The sequence below is a fragment of the Salminus brasiliensis genome, chromosome 9 (genome assembly GCF_030463535.1).
Source record: "Salminus brasiliensis chromosome 9, fSalBra1.hap2, whole genome shotgun sequence".
Classification (NCBI taxonomy): Eukaryota; Metazoa; Chordata; class Actinopteri; order Characiformes; family Bryconidae; genus Salminus; species Salminus brasiliensis.
Window position 1 is genome coordinate 32,318,684 of NC_132886.1, and position 21,145 is coordinate 32,339,828.

A 21,145-nucleotide genomic window follows, 5' to 3' on the forward strand; every position below is an offset into this window, starting at 1 on the left:
ACTTGATTGAATCAATTTTGCCCTTTGCAGCCCTTCTTTCTCCAGACATACCACTCATCCAAACATACCCCAAGAATTACAGTTTTGCTTTAGTTCAGTCTTTTGCAGTTGGAACTATCAGTAAAAAATAATAATAATTTGCAATGAGGGTTGATTCATTTTGAGTACAACTGTTTCAATACTGCAAGTTGGCATACAATTCACTACCCTTAACCCTTAAAACTTTAAATGACTGCCTTAAATTCTTTATTGACATAAGTTAGCACTTATTGGACTTTGCCTACATTTTGTTTAAAGTATTAATAAAAAAGGCCTTTAAGCATGTGAGTTTATTTACTGGAGCATACACCTTTCTCCTCAGTGATCTGACTTTCTACCTAAACCAGGCTTGCATTCTGGCCAGATGTATCTGTATAATTATCTTGTGAGATGTATGCCAGCCATTTAAAAAGCAGAAGCATGGAACTACTTAAATGTCTCATATCGGGCTGCAAGCACAAAAAAACATATCAGGCGTTCCACTTTAAATTACCTATTATAATGTGGCCTTATGCTTTTTCATCTGATGCAAATAGGATTCTCAAACTCATTACACCTGTAATGAACTGCTTTGCATCTAAATAGAGGTAAAACGTAATTATCGTCTCCAACTGCACTGCCATTCGATTTAACATGAAAAAGCAGAACTGGAGGAAGTTCTTGTGCAGCTGAAGGTCCCTGGCCTGTCATCGCCAAAGCATGATCTGTACCAAAGAATTTAATAAAAATGTAAAATGTATCCATGCAGATGTTAATCTTAGTAGAAAGTACCCACAAGATCAAGGGTATGAAAGTAGAGACTGTTGGCCTTCATCATGTTTTTCTTTTTTTATGAAAAGCAGGGCATCTGTATAATTTATGTAAATAAGCTAATTTCTTCTCTTCATGGGAACACTGGATGTATTTTGTCCTATGGATATCTTTCAGGACGCTGGCCTCTATATGTCTTTTATCCCTCTAAGCAGAGTTGGAGTTTTGTGCTGCGGGAGTTGTTGGGCTCCCTGAGGAACGGGCATTAATCACAGATTGGCTAGAGGAAGAGAAACTGTGAGGTGCAGAATTATGACCTGTCTGGTGAAGCTGGCTGCTGACGGAGCTGCGATTAGGCCATTTCCTGCTGCTGTGCTGGGACAAGGTGAAGGATCTTCTCTCTCTTAATCAGACGAGTGGATTGGCTGACAAGTTGGAGTGATTTCCTGAACATTAACAAAAATCTGACATTTGTCTTTCTGCATCTTGCAGAATTCGACAAAGAGGTGCAGATGCAAACTAGAGAATCTTCCGTAATTTTAAGATGGAAAGATGCAAGGCCTCTTTCAATGATTTTTATTTAATGGGCTTGGTGTATGTAGGTGTATCAAAAACACTTAAATACTACATGAAAGTCAAATCAAATCAAATAACAACAATAAAAATAAAAACACAAATAGAAATATAATATACACAGGATGCACACTGTTTAAAATGTACAGATTACGTGTGTGTGTGTGTGTGTGTATATATATATATATATATATATATATATATATATATATATATATATATAAATGGTTTTCTTCACAGTAAAAATCTGTCTAAACACATTTTTTGTGTGGGCTGGGGAGCATAAGGCTTGTGTACCCCACTGAGACCCAGTGATGACCTTTTCCTTCCTGCATCTTGGTAGATGATAACCAAAGAGTAAGTGATAATTTGCTTGGGAAACTTAAGTGAAGTTGAACTGAAGCTTCCTTATAATGTATTTAGAGAATTTGAGGATATGTACATTCTTACACAGTTGTGTGTATATATGTTTTCATTCCATCTGTACAGTGGATCACTAAGCATCATTATGGCTCTTGACCTGTGACTTATTTTTCTTTAGCGTTGATTGGTATAAAATACATTTGTCGGAATAAAAAAAAAAGTTCCTCCATTGTGGGTACTCATGCACACAAGCTGCCTAAAGACAAATAATCTGTAATACTGTAATACTGCAACCTACTGCAGCAATGTTGTTACAAACATAGCATCCACTAAGCCACAATACCAGCACATATGGCGTTATATCCTTAATGAAATACAATGCATCTTCCCTTACCAGCATTTTACTGTCATTGAAACGCCAAACTGCCACTAAAATATACTTCTTTCTTCCACAGCACTGACAGTAAACCATGAACCATAAATATAGTGCCTGTTCGTGCTGTTTGGGAGAGCCATGCAATCAGATTGCTCCTTATTGCACTCTAGTGGGTCCTTTCAACAAGGCCAAATGTTTCTGTAAGGAGCTCAGCCTCCAAAACCTCATGACAGATATCAATCGCAACTAAAAACAATAAGGCCAAAATGGGTCTGAAAGCACAGATCCTGCATTCCTGTTTTCAACTATACTGCTGACTTATGTAATTGTATTCCATTGGAATTCCAGAGAATCTTAGTTAAGGAAATTATAACCTTAATCATAACTATAGTCACAATGTAATAAACCAAAAATGAAAAAAAAAACCCACTAATTTTAATGATGATTTACTTGTGCCAGCACAATTTTATTGATTGTTATGACAAACCCATCGAGCATAAAATTTAGAGGCATGCATTTTTAGCAGTCATTGAAAGATTTTGTCCCCATGCCATTAAAATAAGCATACATATATTTTTAAACGCATTCAGCATTACATTCTAACCTAGGTATTCATGTGCTGCCTAAAACAATTTACATTAAACTCATTCTAACATAATACATTACTAGTCGTTGGGGTGATGAATGCTTTCTTAATGCTCCATTATGGGTAACATATCTAGTGGCCAGGTTACAGGTTTTAAGTGTACTGGGAGCTGGTTTGAACTTAAATGGGGCAGCTGGATAAATGAGGCTCCTATTACCTAAAATAGGGTTGGTGGGTGGCTTGCAGGACATGCACAGCCATGAGTCAAGACCAAATGGCCCAGGCTGTCACACAAGTCATTGTTCGCACCATTAAGGAGAAAGATGATCCGAATCCCTGCAAAAGGGAAAAAAGAGCGCTTATACTTTTTCATGTAAACTAATGTTTTCGTGTGGAAGAGCTGAGGCAGAATGGTGTTTCCTTGCGATAGGGAACCTGTAGTTAGTGGTGCATATGGCACAGTATGCATGTAAATCATTGAAGAGCTGGGAGAGTATGTCTACATCAGTGTATTTTGATTGATGTGATGCCCTTCTTCAATCATTCATACCTGGACTTCTTTTTAGCTCTTGCCGGCGCTACCAACTCGAACCGTTCAAGGGAATGTTCAGACTGACATGCTACAACAGTGCACCAATGTTCATGCTACAGCACATTTGAACCAACAGGGTCAGATGCTCTTTCAATTTTACATCATTGACTTTAGCAACTACAAGTTTCCAACTTCACTATGGAAGTTTTTCTAGATTCTGTACAGCAGTGATTTTTTTAACGTCTGGTAAAGTGCCTTTAAAGCTCATAGGTGAAATTATTAGGTGGTCTCACATGTCAGGTTCCTCAGGTCACTACAGAGATTATGGTTCAGTAGAAGATTTACAGAAAATATCTAGCAGATATTTCAGACGACCTATCAGCCAAGATGCCTGATTCTTATCCTCTGCCATGTACTGAGTGAGATATCATCCTGCAAATAATCCAGTTAACTTAGATATCAGCAGCTGCCTCTTGCGTTCCAGGAAAAGCTTATGGCCATTATTTTCACTGCTGGTAGCATTTCAGAGAGGGTTTAAAAAAAAGCCTTGGGGCAAAGCTAGTTGGGTTAGTGACTTTTCTCCAGTGGCCAAGACAATGTTTGAGCCTTAGCTATGACACCGTGGCCATACAATATCTGTTAGCCCCAGACGGCCTAACCCTTGGTTGAAGTTTGCTTTATTCCCCTAATTAGACTTCTGACAGCGGGGGGTGGCATCATATGTTGGAAAGGAGGTGGTTTGGTGACCTCAATGAGATGAGTCCTCTGACAGCTCCACAGAGCAGTTTAGTTTTAGCCTGTCTGCTGGGCTCTTTTGAAGGCAGAAAACTCTTCGCCTGCTTTAGTGTGTACTGCTAATTGCTCTCAAGTGATGCCAGAAGTCACAAAATACTGTGGATGGTAAGAGCAGCAAAGCGTTATTGTTGTAGTCATCAGTTAAATGTGTGCTTGGTTATAATATGTTATTTTTTTTTTAAATCTTAGACATTGTTTGTATGATCTTTGTTAGACTCAGAAGAGCTTCGTCAAGATTTCACAAGAAGTAGAAAGAATACAGATGGCCTATTTGAATAGAACAGGTGGGGGGTTTATATTGTTTTCTCTTCTTGTAGAGCACCAAATGTTTAAGGGTATAAACAGCAGAGTAGAATAAAGGTAGAGTGAACTGAATTGCAAAGATATTTCTGAAACATGACAGACGTACTACAAAGGTGCATGTTTTTGCATGTGATGTTCTCGGTAAATGAAATACATTTTGGTAGATGTATGTATATATGTAAATGTAAAACGTTTTTAAATAGATATTCTGTACATTTTGCTTTGAAATTCAATTTCAGGCATTAGTGTCCAGCCTTTTTTTCTGCAGCCCTCCTGTTTCAACCAATCAGTAATAACACACAAGGGACTGTCATAGTCTCTCAAGAGACAATGGTGTGTCCATATGAACCTGATCCTACAGAGTAACTATGACTTTCAATTCTGAGCCTAGTATCTTTTTTTTATTCCTTTGAAAAACCAAAACAAAAGAACTATATATTCTCTGCTCTCTCTGTTATTCATGTGAATTTCCATGGTTTTTATTTATCTTTCCCAAATATATAATTTAGCAGTCAAGAGACTCAAGAGGATCTCTCCCATACAGCATGGTGTTTAATACAGTCATTCTAGACCATATGGACAAAAATATATATACCTGATCATTGATTGTTTTTTACAAAAAAACAAGAGACTAGATTTTAAGATATTGCTGTGGGGATTTGATTGCATTCAGCGACAAGATTATTAGTGAGTTCAAGATGATCACCACCCCACCTCAACCTTAAGTCATCTTTAAAAGTATTGAATGGAGTACCATCTTTATCTGCTTCAGAGAGTCCTTTTCTATTGACTTCTCTACAGGGGCTGGATAAGCTGTGCGTGTGCGTGCATTTGCACATCTGTGTCAGCAATGGATGCAACTTAAAGTAGCTGAATGCATTCATTAGAAGGGGTGTCCACAAACATCTGGACATAGAGTGTATGAGGGAAAGTGAGATATTATATATATGGCAACCAAAAATCTTGGTTGGGATATGAGGAGACATTTCAGAGCTTTGCAATGATAAAGGTTAATTTTTTTTATTGATATGGTGCAGGTGTTGATGAGCAGGCTTGTGTACTCCTTAGAGCTGCAAATGACTGCCATTAGTTTTGATTACAGAATCATGTTTTGGCAAGACAAAGAACACCTACGACATGCTGTACTGTCTGAGCTTGTGTACTTCTTTGAGGTTGTGTGTGTCCACATCTAATTTATTCTTCTGATTTGATAGCGTAAACAGCAATGGGATCTAGATGATTTGATCTCAATTACCATTTGGTAAGTAGGTAACTATGTATCTACTCTTAGCGTGAATGTAACTGGGCTTTTGCTTTTTATTACATACGTAGCTTTTGGTAGCCCAAAACACAAACCTGTATTAAAGTAACGCAAGTGTGTACATGTGACCCGCAGTTGAGCGTATACACCCCCTGAGCGATTCACAGACTTATTTTGCACGAGCCAAACCCATATAAAAGAGAGTCCTCTCAACAGCATCTAACCACAATTTATTTTCCCTCTGACCAAATTTATTGTATTTGCTGGATGCAGAGTGACTTATGACCTCATCGTGTCTGCTGGCTCGGCTGCAGTGACACTTGTTGGACTCGAAAGAGCAATATTTGACACTCCCAATCACAGCCTTATTGGGTTCACAGATATTGCTGCGGACGCCCGTGGCGCTGGCTCCAGTTATGAAATCCATACTGTGACCCACAAACAGACGCCTCCCGCATCAGCGGATATTCGAACGTGGCGGGATTTCAAAGAAGGATGTGATTTTCCAAGCATTACTTGCTCAGTTTTTTTCTTGCTATTGCTTGAGCGCTTTGCAATTGATGAGCTTATATTTTAAACTTCACTGCAAGGCGTACAGTGATGAATGGTTTCTATTGATTGGGCATCTCAGGCGAGAGCCCCTACCAACTTCGCAGCAATTAGGGCAATTAAGCAAGGCAATGCCAACCTCTTACTGTATTGCTCACATGCTTTCGATTTTGCTGCATTGAAATGTTTTAACAGAGACCCACAGGGTAGTGTGTTGAATTATGGTGGTGATATGAGAACACTTAAAATATGCTCAATTCACTTAACATATGCTGTTTCCTGCTTCTTACATATGAGGATCATTCAATTTTCCTTTTTCATGAAGGTTTTCCATATTCCATTCATTTTGTAAGCATATGCAGTATAATGTCTCAAAGACAACAGAAAACAAAATCTGTAGTAAGTAGGTTATGAAGTGATTTGGAGAATAATATGAATGTTATGAGTTGATAGTTATTAGCTGGAGCTGCAGCAGTGCTGCTCCACACAATCCTGCAGGTAAGTGATTTTTCAAACTGCAGTTTTCACAACTTTACATACAATGCACCTGCATGGAGGATCTAATCCCCAAGCAGACTGCCACCTCAGTATGGAGCTTTCTAGAAATAGAAAGCTTAGCAGAAAGGAAGGACTGTGTTAATGAGACAAGAAAGTTGCTGAAAGAAATGAGCCTGTCACTCTGAAAGCCCCCTGTAACACTTTTAGGAGAAAAGGCATCTGTATTGCATTATACTGCGGTTTGCCTCACTATAGTGAGTTGTAGTTATAGGGTTTTTTTTTTATTCCTTAAACATTTTGCGACTTCAAACTGTTGATACAATTTTGAAAATCAATAACTGGTGATGCATTTAGGCAACAATGGGCATAGTGCTAAAATTGCTCCAAACATCAGAATCAGCCCACAATCAAGTTTTTGCCTAATGAACATACTGCTGCTAAACATAGCAGTGATGTTAATATCTCCAGCAACACTTCTGCACCTGATACGCTCATACCAGGACCACACTTAATATTTAACTTAACGTATTTTTTCCAGACACAGAAGCACGTGCTGAGAGTGTTTTCGAGCCCGGGAATAGTCTAAAGAACCAATGTCTGGTCCTCCTGAAACCGGTGGTCTGAGGTTTATCTCAGCAGATTCTCTAAGCAGATTCTGGTGCAGTCTGCTGTGCTTGTGGAAGTGGCTTCTCGCATGCATGGCTAAACATTTCTCCTAAAAGAATGGCTCCTTGTTTGCAGGTGTTACTGCATGCCATGAGTCCAGAAAGTGCAGTGGTTCAGTTTGAGTATTTGTACTCAAAAAAAGAGTTAAAAACTGCAGTTAAAAACTGCTGCCTTGAAAATAGTACCCTATCCATTTAATACGGGATCAACAGCAGCCTTGTGGTCATTAACTGACCACTGATTAATGTAGAAGAGGCTGGCAATGTCTGGTAAATCCTAAATCCTAAACACATTCAATAATGTTGAGGTCTTTATTCTGGTGTGGTCAGTCCATTGTTCTGAAAACACCAGCAGGTTTCATTCACAAGTGTTCTTTTTTTGTTGCCTTGCCACAGTAAGGGCTTCTTAATTAGCTTTTTTTTAGTTGAGCCATGTTTTCAGTGGAAGGATGGACAGAAACACCTGTGGAGTTTTTCAGATCTGAAACGAACATGGAACTCAATTTTCTCTCATATCTCAAAGTTGAAAGGTTATTATCTGATCAATGCAGGTTTGTTGATCTGGCAGATATGGGGTGTTTGTTAGCAGTCCCACCTTTTAAACATGTTGTGAACTCAGAAACCTGAACTTGTTGTGAAAACAGGTTTGGAAACTCCTGCTTTATTTTCTTTTACATCTGACTTTCACCCTTACTTCTGCATGTGAATTATCTAATGTCTGATTTCCATGCCTGTAAAAAGTATAATAAACTTGACGTTCATTTTAACTGTACATGTAATAAATGTGGTCTCTAATTTATGCACAGTACTGTACAAATCAAATATTTTGAATAATTTGACCAATGTTTATTGAGGAGTTTTTTTTCTGGTGTTGCTGCTGTATTGCATGCACAGCTGTCTACTTTGTCAAAATGTTTACTACAAATGTTGAAATTACTTCAATTACAGTCTTCTCCATTCTCCAGGAATTTGTTGTAGTGGCAATGTGTTTTGAGTCATTGTCTTGCTGCATGATACAGTTCCTCCTGATTAGACAGATTCATTTTTCTGTAATCAGGAAGGTTTCTGCAGACTTCTGAATTCATTCTGCTATTACCATCATCAATAAAGATTAATGAACTCATTCAAGAAGCAGTTAGTGAGCTCAAGCCATGACACTACCACACTTCTTGACAGATGAGCTGGTATGTTTTGGGCCTCATTAGTCCCTAAAACGTATCTGTATTTCCTTGGTTATTCCAACTAAGCCTACTGATTCTTGCTGTTGATGGTTTGCATCTTGTGGTATGGCCTCTATTTCTGCCCTCACTTACTCATTGTGGATTGAGTCCTTCACCCTGTTGTTAGCTTCTGTCAATAACTGCTGTTATTTTTTTGGCTGACCTCTTAGATGTCTGGCTGTGAGTGTATCACTGATTTCTTTCTTTTTCAAGACATTCAGAGTTGTTGTATTGGCCATGATTATCCATCTTTTCAATCTTCAACATGGCTTGATTTTCTCCCATACGCTATTTGGCCTTCTTGTTGGTTAATATTTTTTAACAACAAAAACTGTCAAACAAATGTTGCAGTGTTTTTGCTGACTTGGAAAATGCGTGAGTTCAAGCAAAATGTGACATGCTCTATTTCTAGAAGGGAAACGTTTGAATTCTCACATTTATCTTTTGATCTAAAACCCAAATTGATTGTGTACATTTATAGGGATTTGTTTTAGGTGACATAGTGTGATGTGTAGCACATACAGCAGTGTTTCTAAAAGCTTAACATGCAGGCTTAGCTTATGATTACTTGCTGTGTGGCTTTTTGTATTCATGCCACAAAATAATTTTAGCACTTCGCTTTTAGACTGTCACAATTGATCATGTTCACAAGCGTAAATCCAGCCCTTAAAGTGCAATGTTCTTGGAGCATAAAGATCGGGGTATTCACATACACTGCCCGCCCCCCAAATCCCTTGATACACAGCAAATTGCTTTATTGTCACAAGCATTCCATTACGGTAATTAAAATCATGCCTTCAAGTAACAGAGAGTTGTTTGATACATGGAACCACCAACAAACAGTCCTGGCACAGCTTCCCTTGCTGTCACAGCCTGCCAATGGAAATTCTCAGTGATGTTTTGCCCATTTATGGCTTCATTACTCAATAAAGCTCGCAGCACCAGTTCTTAGATATGGATGCTTTCATTCTCTGAATGTGACATTGGTACAAACAGCGTTTTTTCCCATTAGAAATGGATTCCTTTAGTTCAATAACTGATACCCATATACTTCCATATACTAATCTTTATATTTCTTTATATATCTGTAAGAGCAAACATGCATCATTCTACACATATTGTCTCAAGTCAGTTATTTCATGTCTGATGTATTTCAATATTTGAGTCCAAACTTTTTTGTTTTATGAATGCTACTCTCAAAAAAACATTTACACTGTATGACATTTCAGTGACTTTAACTAATCTTGATTACTTAGATTCCAATGACATGGTTATGTAATTGCTTACAAGGAGGAAATATACTGTATTTTTTGTGAACATTCGGATATTATAAATGAAAATGTGGTTGTAATTATGGAATTGATTCTGCCTATTAGTATTATTACTAGTATTATTATTATAACTTATTATAACCATTATTTTTATTTAATTATTTTCATTCGTATTCCTACAGGAAATAATAATAAGCATCATCAGAATCAATTCCATTGTTACATGAAACATTTCTTGAACTTTTCACAACACACACACACACACACAAAAAAAACACTATTCAGAGAAAGTTGCATACAATGCTTATTCAGGTAACCATGCCAAATTGGCCAACACTCAGCAGGCTGCTGGTGCTTTTGGAATGTGTTTGGAAGTGATGTGTGATGCAGGAGAACAGAGGTAACAGTCTTTATACCAAAGCTTTATAAACTCTGTGTGGTCCTAATGGTGCAGTCTAAATACATTTCCTTCTGCTGCTCGCTAATCAGCACAATCTCATTTATTCTCAGAAAATAAATGTAACGGACAGCATGCTAGCTTGCAATCCAATTTATTTAGACTGCACAGTGAGATTTAGACTGATGTTATCGCCTCTAATTAGAACTCTAATCGACACCCGTTCTTCTGACTATTGCCAAGATACTACTGTTGCCAAGAGCCTCACTTTGATAGGAAAGGACCATTTGACTGACATGAACCATTTTTTCTGTGCTACTGGTGACTTACCTTCCAACGTTTTATGTCAATGTAAAAGATTGATTTCCTTTCTACAAAACAAAGATGTACACAATTGTAACTTTTAATGAAAAGAATTATAAACCATACTACCTATGAGCATAAATTTTGTATTAATTACACATAAATAATTCACAGAATTTTCCCACTTATTTTAATGAACTATAATTAAGAAAAAAAAAAGGCCTTTACATTATGTGGCTGACATAAATGTCACAGCCACAACACATTAACCATGTAATGAATAGTCAAAACTGTGTATAAATAAAGATGTTCCCACTTGAAGCTGCTCTCCAACACTTTTCTCAGGTAAGTTGAGCTCCACCTCACATGCCATTGGAAAGTCTGTGACATTCCTTATCTATGGTGTGCAAAATTTCCAAAAAGAAATGCCTGTAATGCATGTTGCTGAGCCCTAACAGAGACCTAAGTTCTGTCATACAGCTTGTTTTCATCATTAGCCCTTGAATAAAGGTGTGTTCTCTTTGGGCAGTGATCATATGATGTGCAGCGTAGTGTGTAATAGCTTGCCTTCCATTGCCTGTCCAATTTTTCAGACAATCCTGGTGTACTTTGGGAAGACAGAAGTAGCCAAAACAGGAGCTGCCGAGCTGGGGTAATTAGTGAACATGTGTCACCCCGTGGCGTGTTTCGTGAACCACCTGGAAACGAACGATAATGCTGAGAGAAGTCATACTTGGCTCTTCGCCATTTGCTGACCAAGGTTATTGTAGCTTTAAATTGCATGTAAAGAGACCACTTATAAAGTGTGAGATTTGTCCTGTCTGGTACAGACTGTGTTAGGAGCCAGGAGAGAAGGGAGGTGAGAGCAGCTGTTACTTAGCAGCTTAATGAGACTGTGTTCTCATAAAAGTGCTGCATTCTGCGGCTCTGATAAAAGCATGAGACGCCTTGCCACTAACTTTACACTTTTACTTTACTGGACAGAAAACATAGGGGAAGGTCATCTTGAGAGTTTCACGCACGGTTTCTAAAATTTCAAGGTGTGTGGAGGTAAAGTTACTAATGCTCAATTTAAATGTATAATCCAGGGGGAGGGACGATTAGCGAATAATAAAGAACACTGTAATGATGACGGAATGATAATCTGAAGTAATAGATGACAAAGTAATGAGAAAATATGAAGAATGTTGTTAGAAGGGCATTTCAGTCATCTGTCACTGGTTTTAAAGTCACCTCCACTGTTAAAACATCAAACGTTAGGAGCTAGGGAGCTGCTTTAAGAAGCCCATGCCTACTGAATGTTGCGACAAGGTTTGAGAAGTCAGAATGTTTAAAAGGCTTTGCAGTTTAAACCTGCAATTGGATTTAGACTTTGCTAACAATAATTATGAACTAGTCATAGCCCCTAGAAGTTAATTAAGTCCTGAGGCCTTGTTAAAATTTTCTGACCAGGGTCTATAGAAACAGTTCTATTTTTCTGATCTCACAGTATAGATGCTGTTAACGGCCTGCCTGAAAAATTATTATTACTATTACTGCCTCACCCATTTTTCTGCATATTGGACTGTAGCACAAAGTGTCAAGGCGGTACAAAGAAAATGCCAAAATGGTGTGCAAAGACACCTATTGAAGATTTCAGAGCACTATTCACTTAAGGCGAGCAAAGCAAATACGTTTATTCATCCTCGGCTCAGCTTAATCTGAGAAGGGATTATACAAAACAGCACGTCTCTCAAACATCATAGCCCTCCACTGCAAATCCTTCAGAATGCTCCATTTGCCCTAAAGAAAAGACAAGACACTTGTCCACTATGCTTGACCACATACATAGGTTACTGCAGCTTAATATAGCATACATAAATAACTGCCTGGAATTTCCTTAATTCATGAAAAGTTGCAGATCTTATTTAAATGGCAAACCATCATTTGCAGGTGTCATTATTTTTTTGTCAAAGTTACATTTTCCTCCTACAATTTTAGCAGTTCAGTAATGCATTGCATGATTTGAAAAACAGAAATACATTTTTGACACCTTTTAACATCATCTAAGTGGCATGACAGTGTGTGAATATCAGTTTATTACTCATAGATTCATTTCAAGATAACTGGGTAGGAGAAACTGCACTAGTAATATAGTTTAATTCCACCATCCAGTGGATTCTCTCACTCCCCCACTTGCTCCCTCCTGAATTGTCTTTCTGCTTTTCAAGCCTCTGATGGCTGTTTGGTTATTAGATCATTTTGCTCAGTACTGCTGTAAAGTGTCCTCGCATTCTTTGAAAGCACAGAATTTCTGTTGCATTAACAGTGCCAGCACACTCTGTACTGCACAGCACACAGAAATGCACACCATATTTACAAAGGGATCTTCATATCTATTATATGTCCTATTTGCCCTGAACCAGAACTGGAGATGTGACAGGGAGCAGCCTCTTTCAGCTGAGCTGTGTCTTCTTTCTTTAGGGTTAAGGGTTTTTAAGAATACATTCAGCTCTTCCAAATCCTTCAATTCATGTGATTCCACATGATTCCAGCGAATTTCTACTGAGACACACTATAAGACATCACATTCAGAACACTACCACAGGAGCACACTAGTAGTTAATATTATACAAGAAGCCTTAAGAGAATTTGTAACACATACTGAAATACCTCAAATGTGTGCTATTAGTTTCAAATTTGTTTTGGTTACCCTTACCCTTATTGTTCTGTAATCTAATGTTTTAGGGATCAATAAACTAAGTTCACACTATCTAAATGTTAATGTATCAGCATCAACATGAATAAAAAAAAAAACCTTCTTGTTTATCTGTGTACTTGTGGGCGAAGGATGGACAGGTCAGTTGGAATCTGGAAGAGTACTTTACCAAGTTCCAAGTAGATTTCCTTATTTTGACGAACCAATTTGTTTACACATAAGCATGGAGTGCTATATATGATTTTCCATAAGGTAGCTAGGTTGCGCAGCTTCCCCTATAAAAAAAACCTTGCACATCAAGTTAAGACACCCTGTATGAGTTACATGAATTACATGAGCTCAAAACAAACATGAACAAAAAACTGCATCAACGGGTGCTTCATGTCACACCAATCCCACAGACCTGCACAAACATGTGAATCACTATGTTCATTCCGTTATACAATACTATCCAACCTCAGCAGAATATAGCAGCTGATAACTGCAAAGCATAGTAAATTCTGTGACTCTTCTCTCGAACACTCAACAACCAAGTGCTTCTCTAAGAACTTATGCGAATAAACTAAAAGCCGAAGCTATCTAGTGATCTTAAAACAATGCTAACTGATGCCTAAAGGGGAGGATTATAAATAGTTATTAGGGCTCTCCCAATTTGCAATTTCCACCGTCCAGAGATGAGGGCAGAGGTCAATTCTTCTCCTGCCAACATAGTGTTTCAGTAAAGTCTGAGTTCTAACACAAACAGGTCAAGACAGCTCCTACAGTAATGCAGTGTTTGAAGCCCTGTCATGTCTTTAATGGAGTCCTGCAACGTGGCAAGTTGTCCTTGCGAGCACTGACCCCTACTGTTGACCGCAAGCCCGGTGGGGCCCTGGTTGGCAGAGTGGCCCCTGCTGAGGACAGTGCATTCCGTCACTGTCCAGAAGCGGACTCCACACATCAACCACCCAAGGTGCCCTGATGAGAGCAGGACGACATCTGCTTTGTTTCTTTTCTGGCTGCATTGACATACACGTTCTGAAACAGATGCTGATTACACTCCTTAAACCTCTTTTGTTGTGACGAGCATTGTAGTTGGCTGCACAGCTGGCATGAGATTAGGAAGTACCGGTTTCATATGTTTGAGCAGTAATGTTTGGATACTGTTTCAGAAACAACTAGAGATGGGTGATGCTTCTCCTCATGCATGGAATTTTAGATAAGTAATGGCTACAACTATAGCTACCCCTGCACTTCTGATGCACCACTTCGCCCATAACAATTTTACAAATGCTCGGTTAGGCACATGTTTATTTCTTTTGTTTTCATTAGAACATCAAAAAAGGCAGAGGAAAAAACCTGATTCCACACAGAACTTCAGAAATGAACTGGACATAATTATTGGCACCCTCATTTTAATATTGGGTAGTACATCCTTTTGAAGCAACAAAAATCCCTGTTTTACACCTCTCTAATTTTGGGCTTTACTAGACCCACTGCTGGCCCCTTCAGAACTCTCCTATACTTTGTGTGTACTGATGGGTGATTTTGTTGTTTTACCTTGTGTCTGCAGGACACCTAGAATTTGTTTGGAGGTTGATTGAGGTTCTGTAGCCACCATTTGATCAATCCATAGATGTAATCTCCCATCAAATCAACACATAACTGAAATCCAACTATTTCATGAAATTTTGAAAAGGCCATTACTTTTTTGGAATGATATCAGATTTTACTTTTTTCCAGCTTTTTTTGTAGCTCTAAATCAAACAATACAAATAAACGTGTGAATGCCAAAGAACTTTTAACTGCAACAAATCTGTGCTCATGACTGTATCTGTTAAAGGTGTCTCAAAAGCAGCTCACAGGCTGACATTTATTTACTCTAAGAAGCACAAGTGCACCATTCACAAGGACTGCTAAGAAGACTTTGTCCTTCACCGACACATTTATTTTCGGAATGATAAGCAGCTGTCATTAAAGCTGACATGTGGCACATAGAATAAGAACAGGTTGATATGGAGCATGAAAGATAAATGGAGGTTTCTGCATGGTAGAAGGAGGAAAAAATTGTCATTGTCATCAACAACAATATTAAACGTGTCACTCTGGGGCTGCCTGACACTTAGGGCTATAGATAGTTGAGCTCTCCCCCTGTGCTGAAAAATGTGGGAGACAACGACAGTTTGTCTTGTCCATGGCTGCCTCTGTGTGCCCACAAAAATGGATCAGTTCCACATGGGTAATCTGTGAAGGGTTAGGCAAGTTTCAGCCTGTGTGTGAGATCACCTGCTGCACACTTCTAAATAATGCTATCAAGGAGGGACAGGGCATTGTACAAACACACACACACACACACAAAAGTGGAGCCACAGGGAGTCATCTCCAATAGAGTAACACATCTGGGAGTCAGGGTCAATGCTTAGCCAATGACTGAGAGTTGAAATGCTTGGAGTTAACACTGTTTGGCTGCAGACTCATAATTAGCACAAGGGGCGTTTTGACAGAGTCATGTGTAATGCAGGAAAAGACTTTGTAATGCAGCGAAGAATCTGAGTAGAGAAAGTTTAATTACCAGGCTTTATGCCAAGCCAAGGCTGCTCACCAACTGCTGTAAGCGCAAACCCTACTCACAAAAACATTTCACTATGCCTGCCTCTACACCTAAACTGCTGCTACATGAAACCAAACCCTTCATATTCTAAATGATTAGAGTTGCAGTTAACATGTTTTAAAAATGATACAAGGTATCAACCAGCTGGCGATGTTTGTTTGCTATAAGCTATGCCTACTTCATAGGTTCACATATAATACCAGTAACCAGCCAACCATTTGCAGCACTCACAGTGTAAAAAATGAAACATACAAGGGGAGGTGGAATTCTGCCATCTGAAGTGGCTTCACCTGGCTACCAGCTACATAGCATTGTTTTGTTCATTTTTATAGTTTACAGTCCCCTTAACACAAGTCTGTGCTGCCTTAATGAAAACCTGGATATGGTTAAACGGGTTGAGAGAAGTGTGTGGGGATGTATTTAAGAGTAACTGTTGACTTCTAGGGTTCTGTAGCTCCAGTCCTATTCTACAGAAGCAAACTTCTAACACCAAGTCTGGCTTGGCTGATCAACGTCATCTGCAGTAAATGAAAAAAAAGTGTGTTTGCCAAGAGTGATTTTTCGCTAAACCATTCCTTTGTCATAGAACAAAAGGGTTTGACTACATGTATGCAGCAGTGCCGAAAAACAAACTGACTCTTAATTTGTTTTGCTCCTGGTGATTCTCCTGCAGAGTTTTATTGCAGCTCTAATCACATCCACCTGATTCTCCCGTTCAGACGCTCCTGAAGGCTTGATGAATTAAATCAGGTGTGGAAAATTACAGGAATTTGTCAACAATTAAAAATGTCGGCATAAGGAACTTTTATGAACAGCATGAGAAAGCTTCTCTCATATATTTTACCTTTAGAATACATTTTTGCAAGCCATCTTTTTAAAAAACTTTTAGGTAAACTATGTGGGGGGAAAAGTGTGTTGGTTGTTGGCAAATTGTCTTAATTGTAAACCTATCCCATAGCCGTACATTTTAGACCACAGCCCATCTCCTGTACAGCAAAATTCATCAGCAGGCCCATTTATCATTGGTCCTTTTCTGATTGGTCCTTTTCACAGGACTGGGACTGCTGTTTGCCAGATATTATTTGGATCGTGGACCATTTTCAACACAGCAGTGACTCGGACATAATAGCATATGTGATGTTTGTACGAGTGTATTCAGGCACAGTGCTGAAGTGGTTCTCCATCCTGAAATAGCCAGCTAAGAGCATTTATTAGGTGAAAAAATGACCATTGATGCAGGGTTAGAAGATGGCTAACACAAATTGTGCGCCAACAGCAGTGTGTGAATATTGTGCAGATACCCGTCTTAAACATCCCCCATGTGAAATGCAATCCTCTTTTAATAAACCCATCAGCAACATTGAAAATAAATGCCTGTATACTTTGCCTGTACTGTAAAACTGACATGTAAAAAGGGACATAACAACAAATAGGCACCATTTTATTTTAAATACAAACACAGCCATGTGTGAAAAATATTCATATCATTTATGTTATTAGATAAAAACTAAATTGCAGGTTAACTAAATAACACCTAGAAGCACCATTGTAAATCTTGCATGGCAAATCCTCTTTTTTCCCCATTTAAAATCTTCAGCCTTGAGAATCCTCTCTGTTGTCTGGGCTTCTGATAATGAGGGCTGATTTCCCTGACAGTGGGCAAATAAAACCCGCATGCAGCAGCAGTGCTGCGGTCAAAAGACTCTTCTCCTGAGCCCAGCGGTTCACCTGCTGAAAGGAGATATGCATTCGCAGGAGTGCGGCGCCACAGTTAAAGGGATTTGGGCTGCTTTCATTAACGCCCCATCATAGAGCAGGGATGGGCTTTTAGATCTGACCGGGGTTTATCTCTAGGACTGCATAACTCTCCGCTCGAGGAAACTCTCCGCCAGGGGAGGAAACCGGCTCACTGTGTTTCCTTCTGTCTGTCCGCCTCTCTGTCTGTCCATCTCCATTCAATACTCTAGCTTGGTAAGCTGGTTCTAAAGAGTTTTGACTCATATGTGAAAACGCACAACAAACAAGAGCAATACATTATACTCCCATGCTTGCATTTATAGCCAGGCTTCTGAGCTTTCAGAAACTAAGCCAGTGCACAGACCTGCATCCTTCAGTCTTGTAAGCGTTTGTTTAAAACTTAAGTTAGTGTTTAAAGCTACTGTTCATTTTGTAGTGCTAATCAAACATAATTATGTTAATGTGTAATGTGAACCGTGCTGCCACACAATGAGAAAAAAAATGACAAACTTTTTTTCCCCAATGCAAAATCATAATTAAATACTTCCTCTTCTACTTAGAAATGCAAATTTGGTATCCATCCAAATTTATAATCCACACTTCTGACAGGATTTACACTCTTGTTCAGTGAACAAGACACAATTCTTACCAAACCTCACCATGCTTTAACCTTCACTGGGTATAACTGGGGGTCCTAAGGGTTAAACCTGCTCACTTATATTAGGTCACTACTGTCCCCACACTGCAATTCCAACAGCTTAATCAGGATGAAATGAATGGCGCAGTCTTTCTCCTTTCTCATACACCCAAACTAAATATGCAATCACTAGCTTTTGTCTGTGTATGCATTGTCAATGTTCGTCTCAAAGTAATTAAACTGTGCTTTTGCTACGTGAGTTCATTTCATGATGTGCTCTCCGGAGTATCGTTGAATGCTGGCAGATGTTCCCTTTACAATGTGGGAGAGACCCAAAGAGGGAAGACTGCAAAAGAGCGGATGGGAGTGCTGCACGCATATCAATCAGCTGCCACCATCAAACACTGCCATGGCACACTCTGTTATGTCTAAACTACTTTTCCCCCACAGCCAGCAAGACTTTGAGTGTTCACCTGTGGTGTCAGTGCTCTTCCTGCTGTTTAAAATGAGCCTTTAAAGTCCCCTCCCATGGCCCTGAGTTTTAGAAGGGTTGGGCCTGGTTTTGAAGGCATTATGGCATTAAGTACAGGTTAACTGTTACACAGACAATTCAAAGTCCCCATTGATCTAGTGTTATTCTTTTATCCCAGTGATATGTTTGGGACAAGATCTGCAATATATGGATACTAAATACTAGTATTGTGATTGTAATGATACATGATTAAACTTGAATGCCTTGAATGCCTTAATTTGACTGAATTAATTTTAAATTAATTGTGATTGGCCAATATGCTAACAGCACATGTAATCAGTTACAAACAATATATTGTTCAGTCCTCTGATAAAATAATATTTCCATCACAGTTACCACCATATACAGCTTCTGCAACTCATTTACAATCATTTACAAGCAGCATCAGTTTCCTACCTGACTCGACAAAGTCGTTGTTGGAGGCCATCCAGGACTCTTTACTCTTACGGAGACTGTCTTCCATGGCTTTGATGTCAGTGAAGGGGCAGTTGCAATCAGGGAACTTTGCAGAGCAATGGCACCAGCAGTCATTGTTACGGCACAACAGTTCACCCTCAGAATTACATGCCACATAGCTGAGGGCTGCCTCCACAAAGCGGTTCCGCAGAAAGTCAGGTAGAACATCCTGTAAACCTAGGTTTGAAGAGAGAACAGAATCTCCTTAAGGTCACATAATGCATTTCCTTCAGGCTTTATGGCTCCTTTCTATCTTCTTATAACTCTGGACCATATCATAGATGAGTGTAAGGATAGCTACTCTATGGTGTGTTTGCTCTACTATTTAAAGGTGTTGTCATAGTTATCTGATTAATTATATAGTTAAATAATGATTAACCTTTACATATTATTGTTTTTTCTTTCCAATAAACAAAACTGTATGGTCAGTAATATTTTTACAAACAAATAAAATAAATGAAAAAAAAAAAGTTTATGGATGTTCTTGCAAATCCTCTACATAAAACAAAAATATAATTCTCTGCTAATTTTAGACCACGCTACTTATATGCTGAATTTAACATTCAACACAGTTCTGCACATTTTTAGACACAGGTTATGTTTATCTCATATAAAATGGCTGTAGCTTGTGTCTTAAAATGTGCAGACCTGCACAGGATGTGTTCTCTGTACAGGATCAGTACAGAACAAATGCAGTATTTATGAAATACACAGAATTGAAATTATCATATGGTCAAACAATATCTAGTTAAGCCATGAGCCTGAGCAATGGAGAAAGTGGAGCTCACAGATTACCACTTTTATTGCAGGAGAAAAGCAAATATAATGTTTTTGTTCCCCCACCTTTTTTATTGATATGAAATGTTTACTTCCAGTTTAACTGCGTGAACAATTTCTATGTCAGTGTACATTTATTAATGTCCCATAAAACAAGCCTGTAACCTGAGAAAAAGAGGAGGGAAATGTCTCACTCTCTGCTGCCAGGTTTATCTAAGACATTAAAGCACAAGGCAGATGAGTCTTCATCTGAAAGGAAATTCCCTCCATACAGAGGATAACCTTTCACAACCTTTATCTGTTTGTGCCAGCAGTGTATCAGCATTTTACTTAATTTTGCCAATAGAATTGCATGAGTAGTATATGTTGTATCAAACTGTTAAATTTTGTTTAAAAATGTGTTTGTTGTCTTCCATTAATGTGACGTTTTGTTTAATTTCATTTTGGTTTACTCAAAATAGAAAATATATACTGTATATTTAGAAATAGTAACATCTCCATGCTAGAGGTCTGCACTGGAATGTTTTTGTCCAGCTCCTGCAAGATTTCATTCCCCTCCAACAGGAAATAAGCATAGTTTGTCCCGTTCCTGCCTGTGCAGTCCCATAGAGGTTTTCTGACATCCAGTATCTAACACGCTTTATTCACTAATAAATTATTTCCTGTTTAAATAATACTGAAATAATGGCCCAAAAAATCATTTTACTGTGGAGTAGCTTCACCATTGGCTATTTATTCAACCACCACAAAGCAGTAATTAAACCACAGCATGTTAATTTTTGGTTGGCTGCACACTGCTGTGGCCTTCTGACCATTCCCCTCCATCTCAGCCTGTTGTCCAAACCCACTTTGTCTAAACTTTATACACTATACCAATTCTGCACTGGTGTAAGCCCGGCATCTTGGAGGAGCATGGGAGTGCATGACCCATTCTGAGAAGACCTGGACATAATTTCTGAATTATTCTGTGCATTAAGGTTTGCCTTATTCATAACTACTTCGCAACCATTGCTATCTGCACTGTTGGACTTTCAGGTGTGCAGCACAGAACGCTGTTGAGATTGAAAATGTTCCTTACAAATACAGTATGTCATGGCAGCATGTTTGGAATGCCTAATGATTTCCTTTACAAAAATAATAATAATAAAGCATATAAAATGCTTTGGTAATGTGTCTTCCTAGTTCTGCATATAGCACCAAGCCAAAGACTATTTAACTATAGCTAATGATGGCAAGG

The 21,145-nt window shown here is 38.6% G+C and overlaps 1 protein-coding gene across 1 annotated transcript in view; it reads right to left on the reverse strand.

The window, feature by feature from the left end:
• The window catches only part of brinp2 (bone morphogenetic protein/retinoic acid inducible neural-specific 2), a 103,899-nt gene that overhangs the window by 14,561 nt on the left and 68,193 nt on the right, over positions 1-21,145 (reverse strand). Inside the window, exon 6 of the mRNA XM_072688241.1 lies at positions 19,072-19,308. Within this exon, the coding sequence (XP_072544342.1) occupies positions 19,072-19,308 (237 nt within the window). The remainder of the gene's footprint in view (positions 1-19,071; positions 19,309-21,145) is intronic.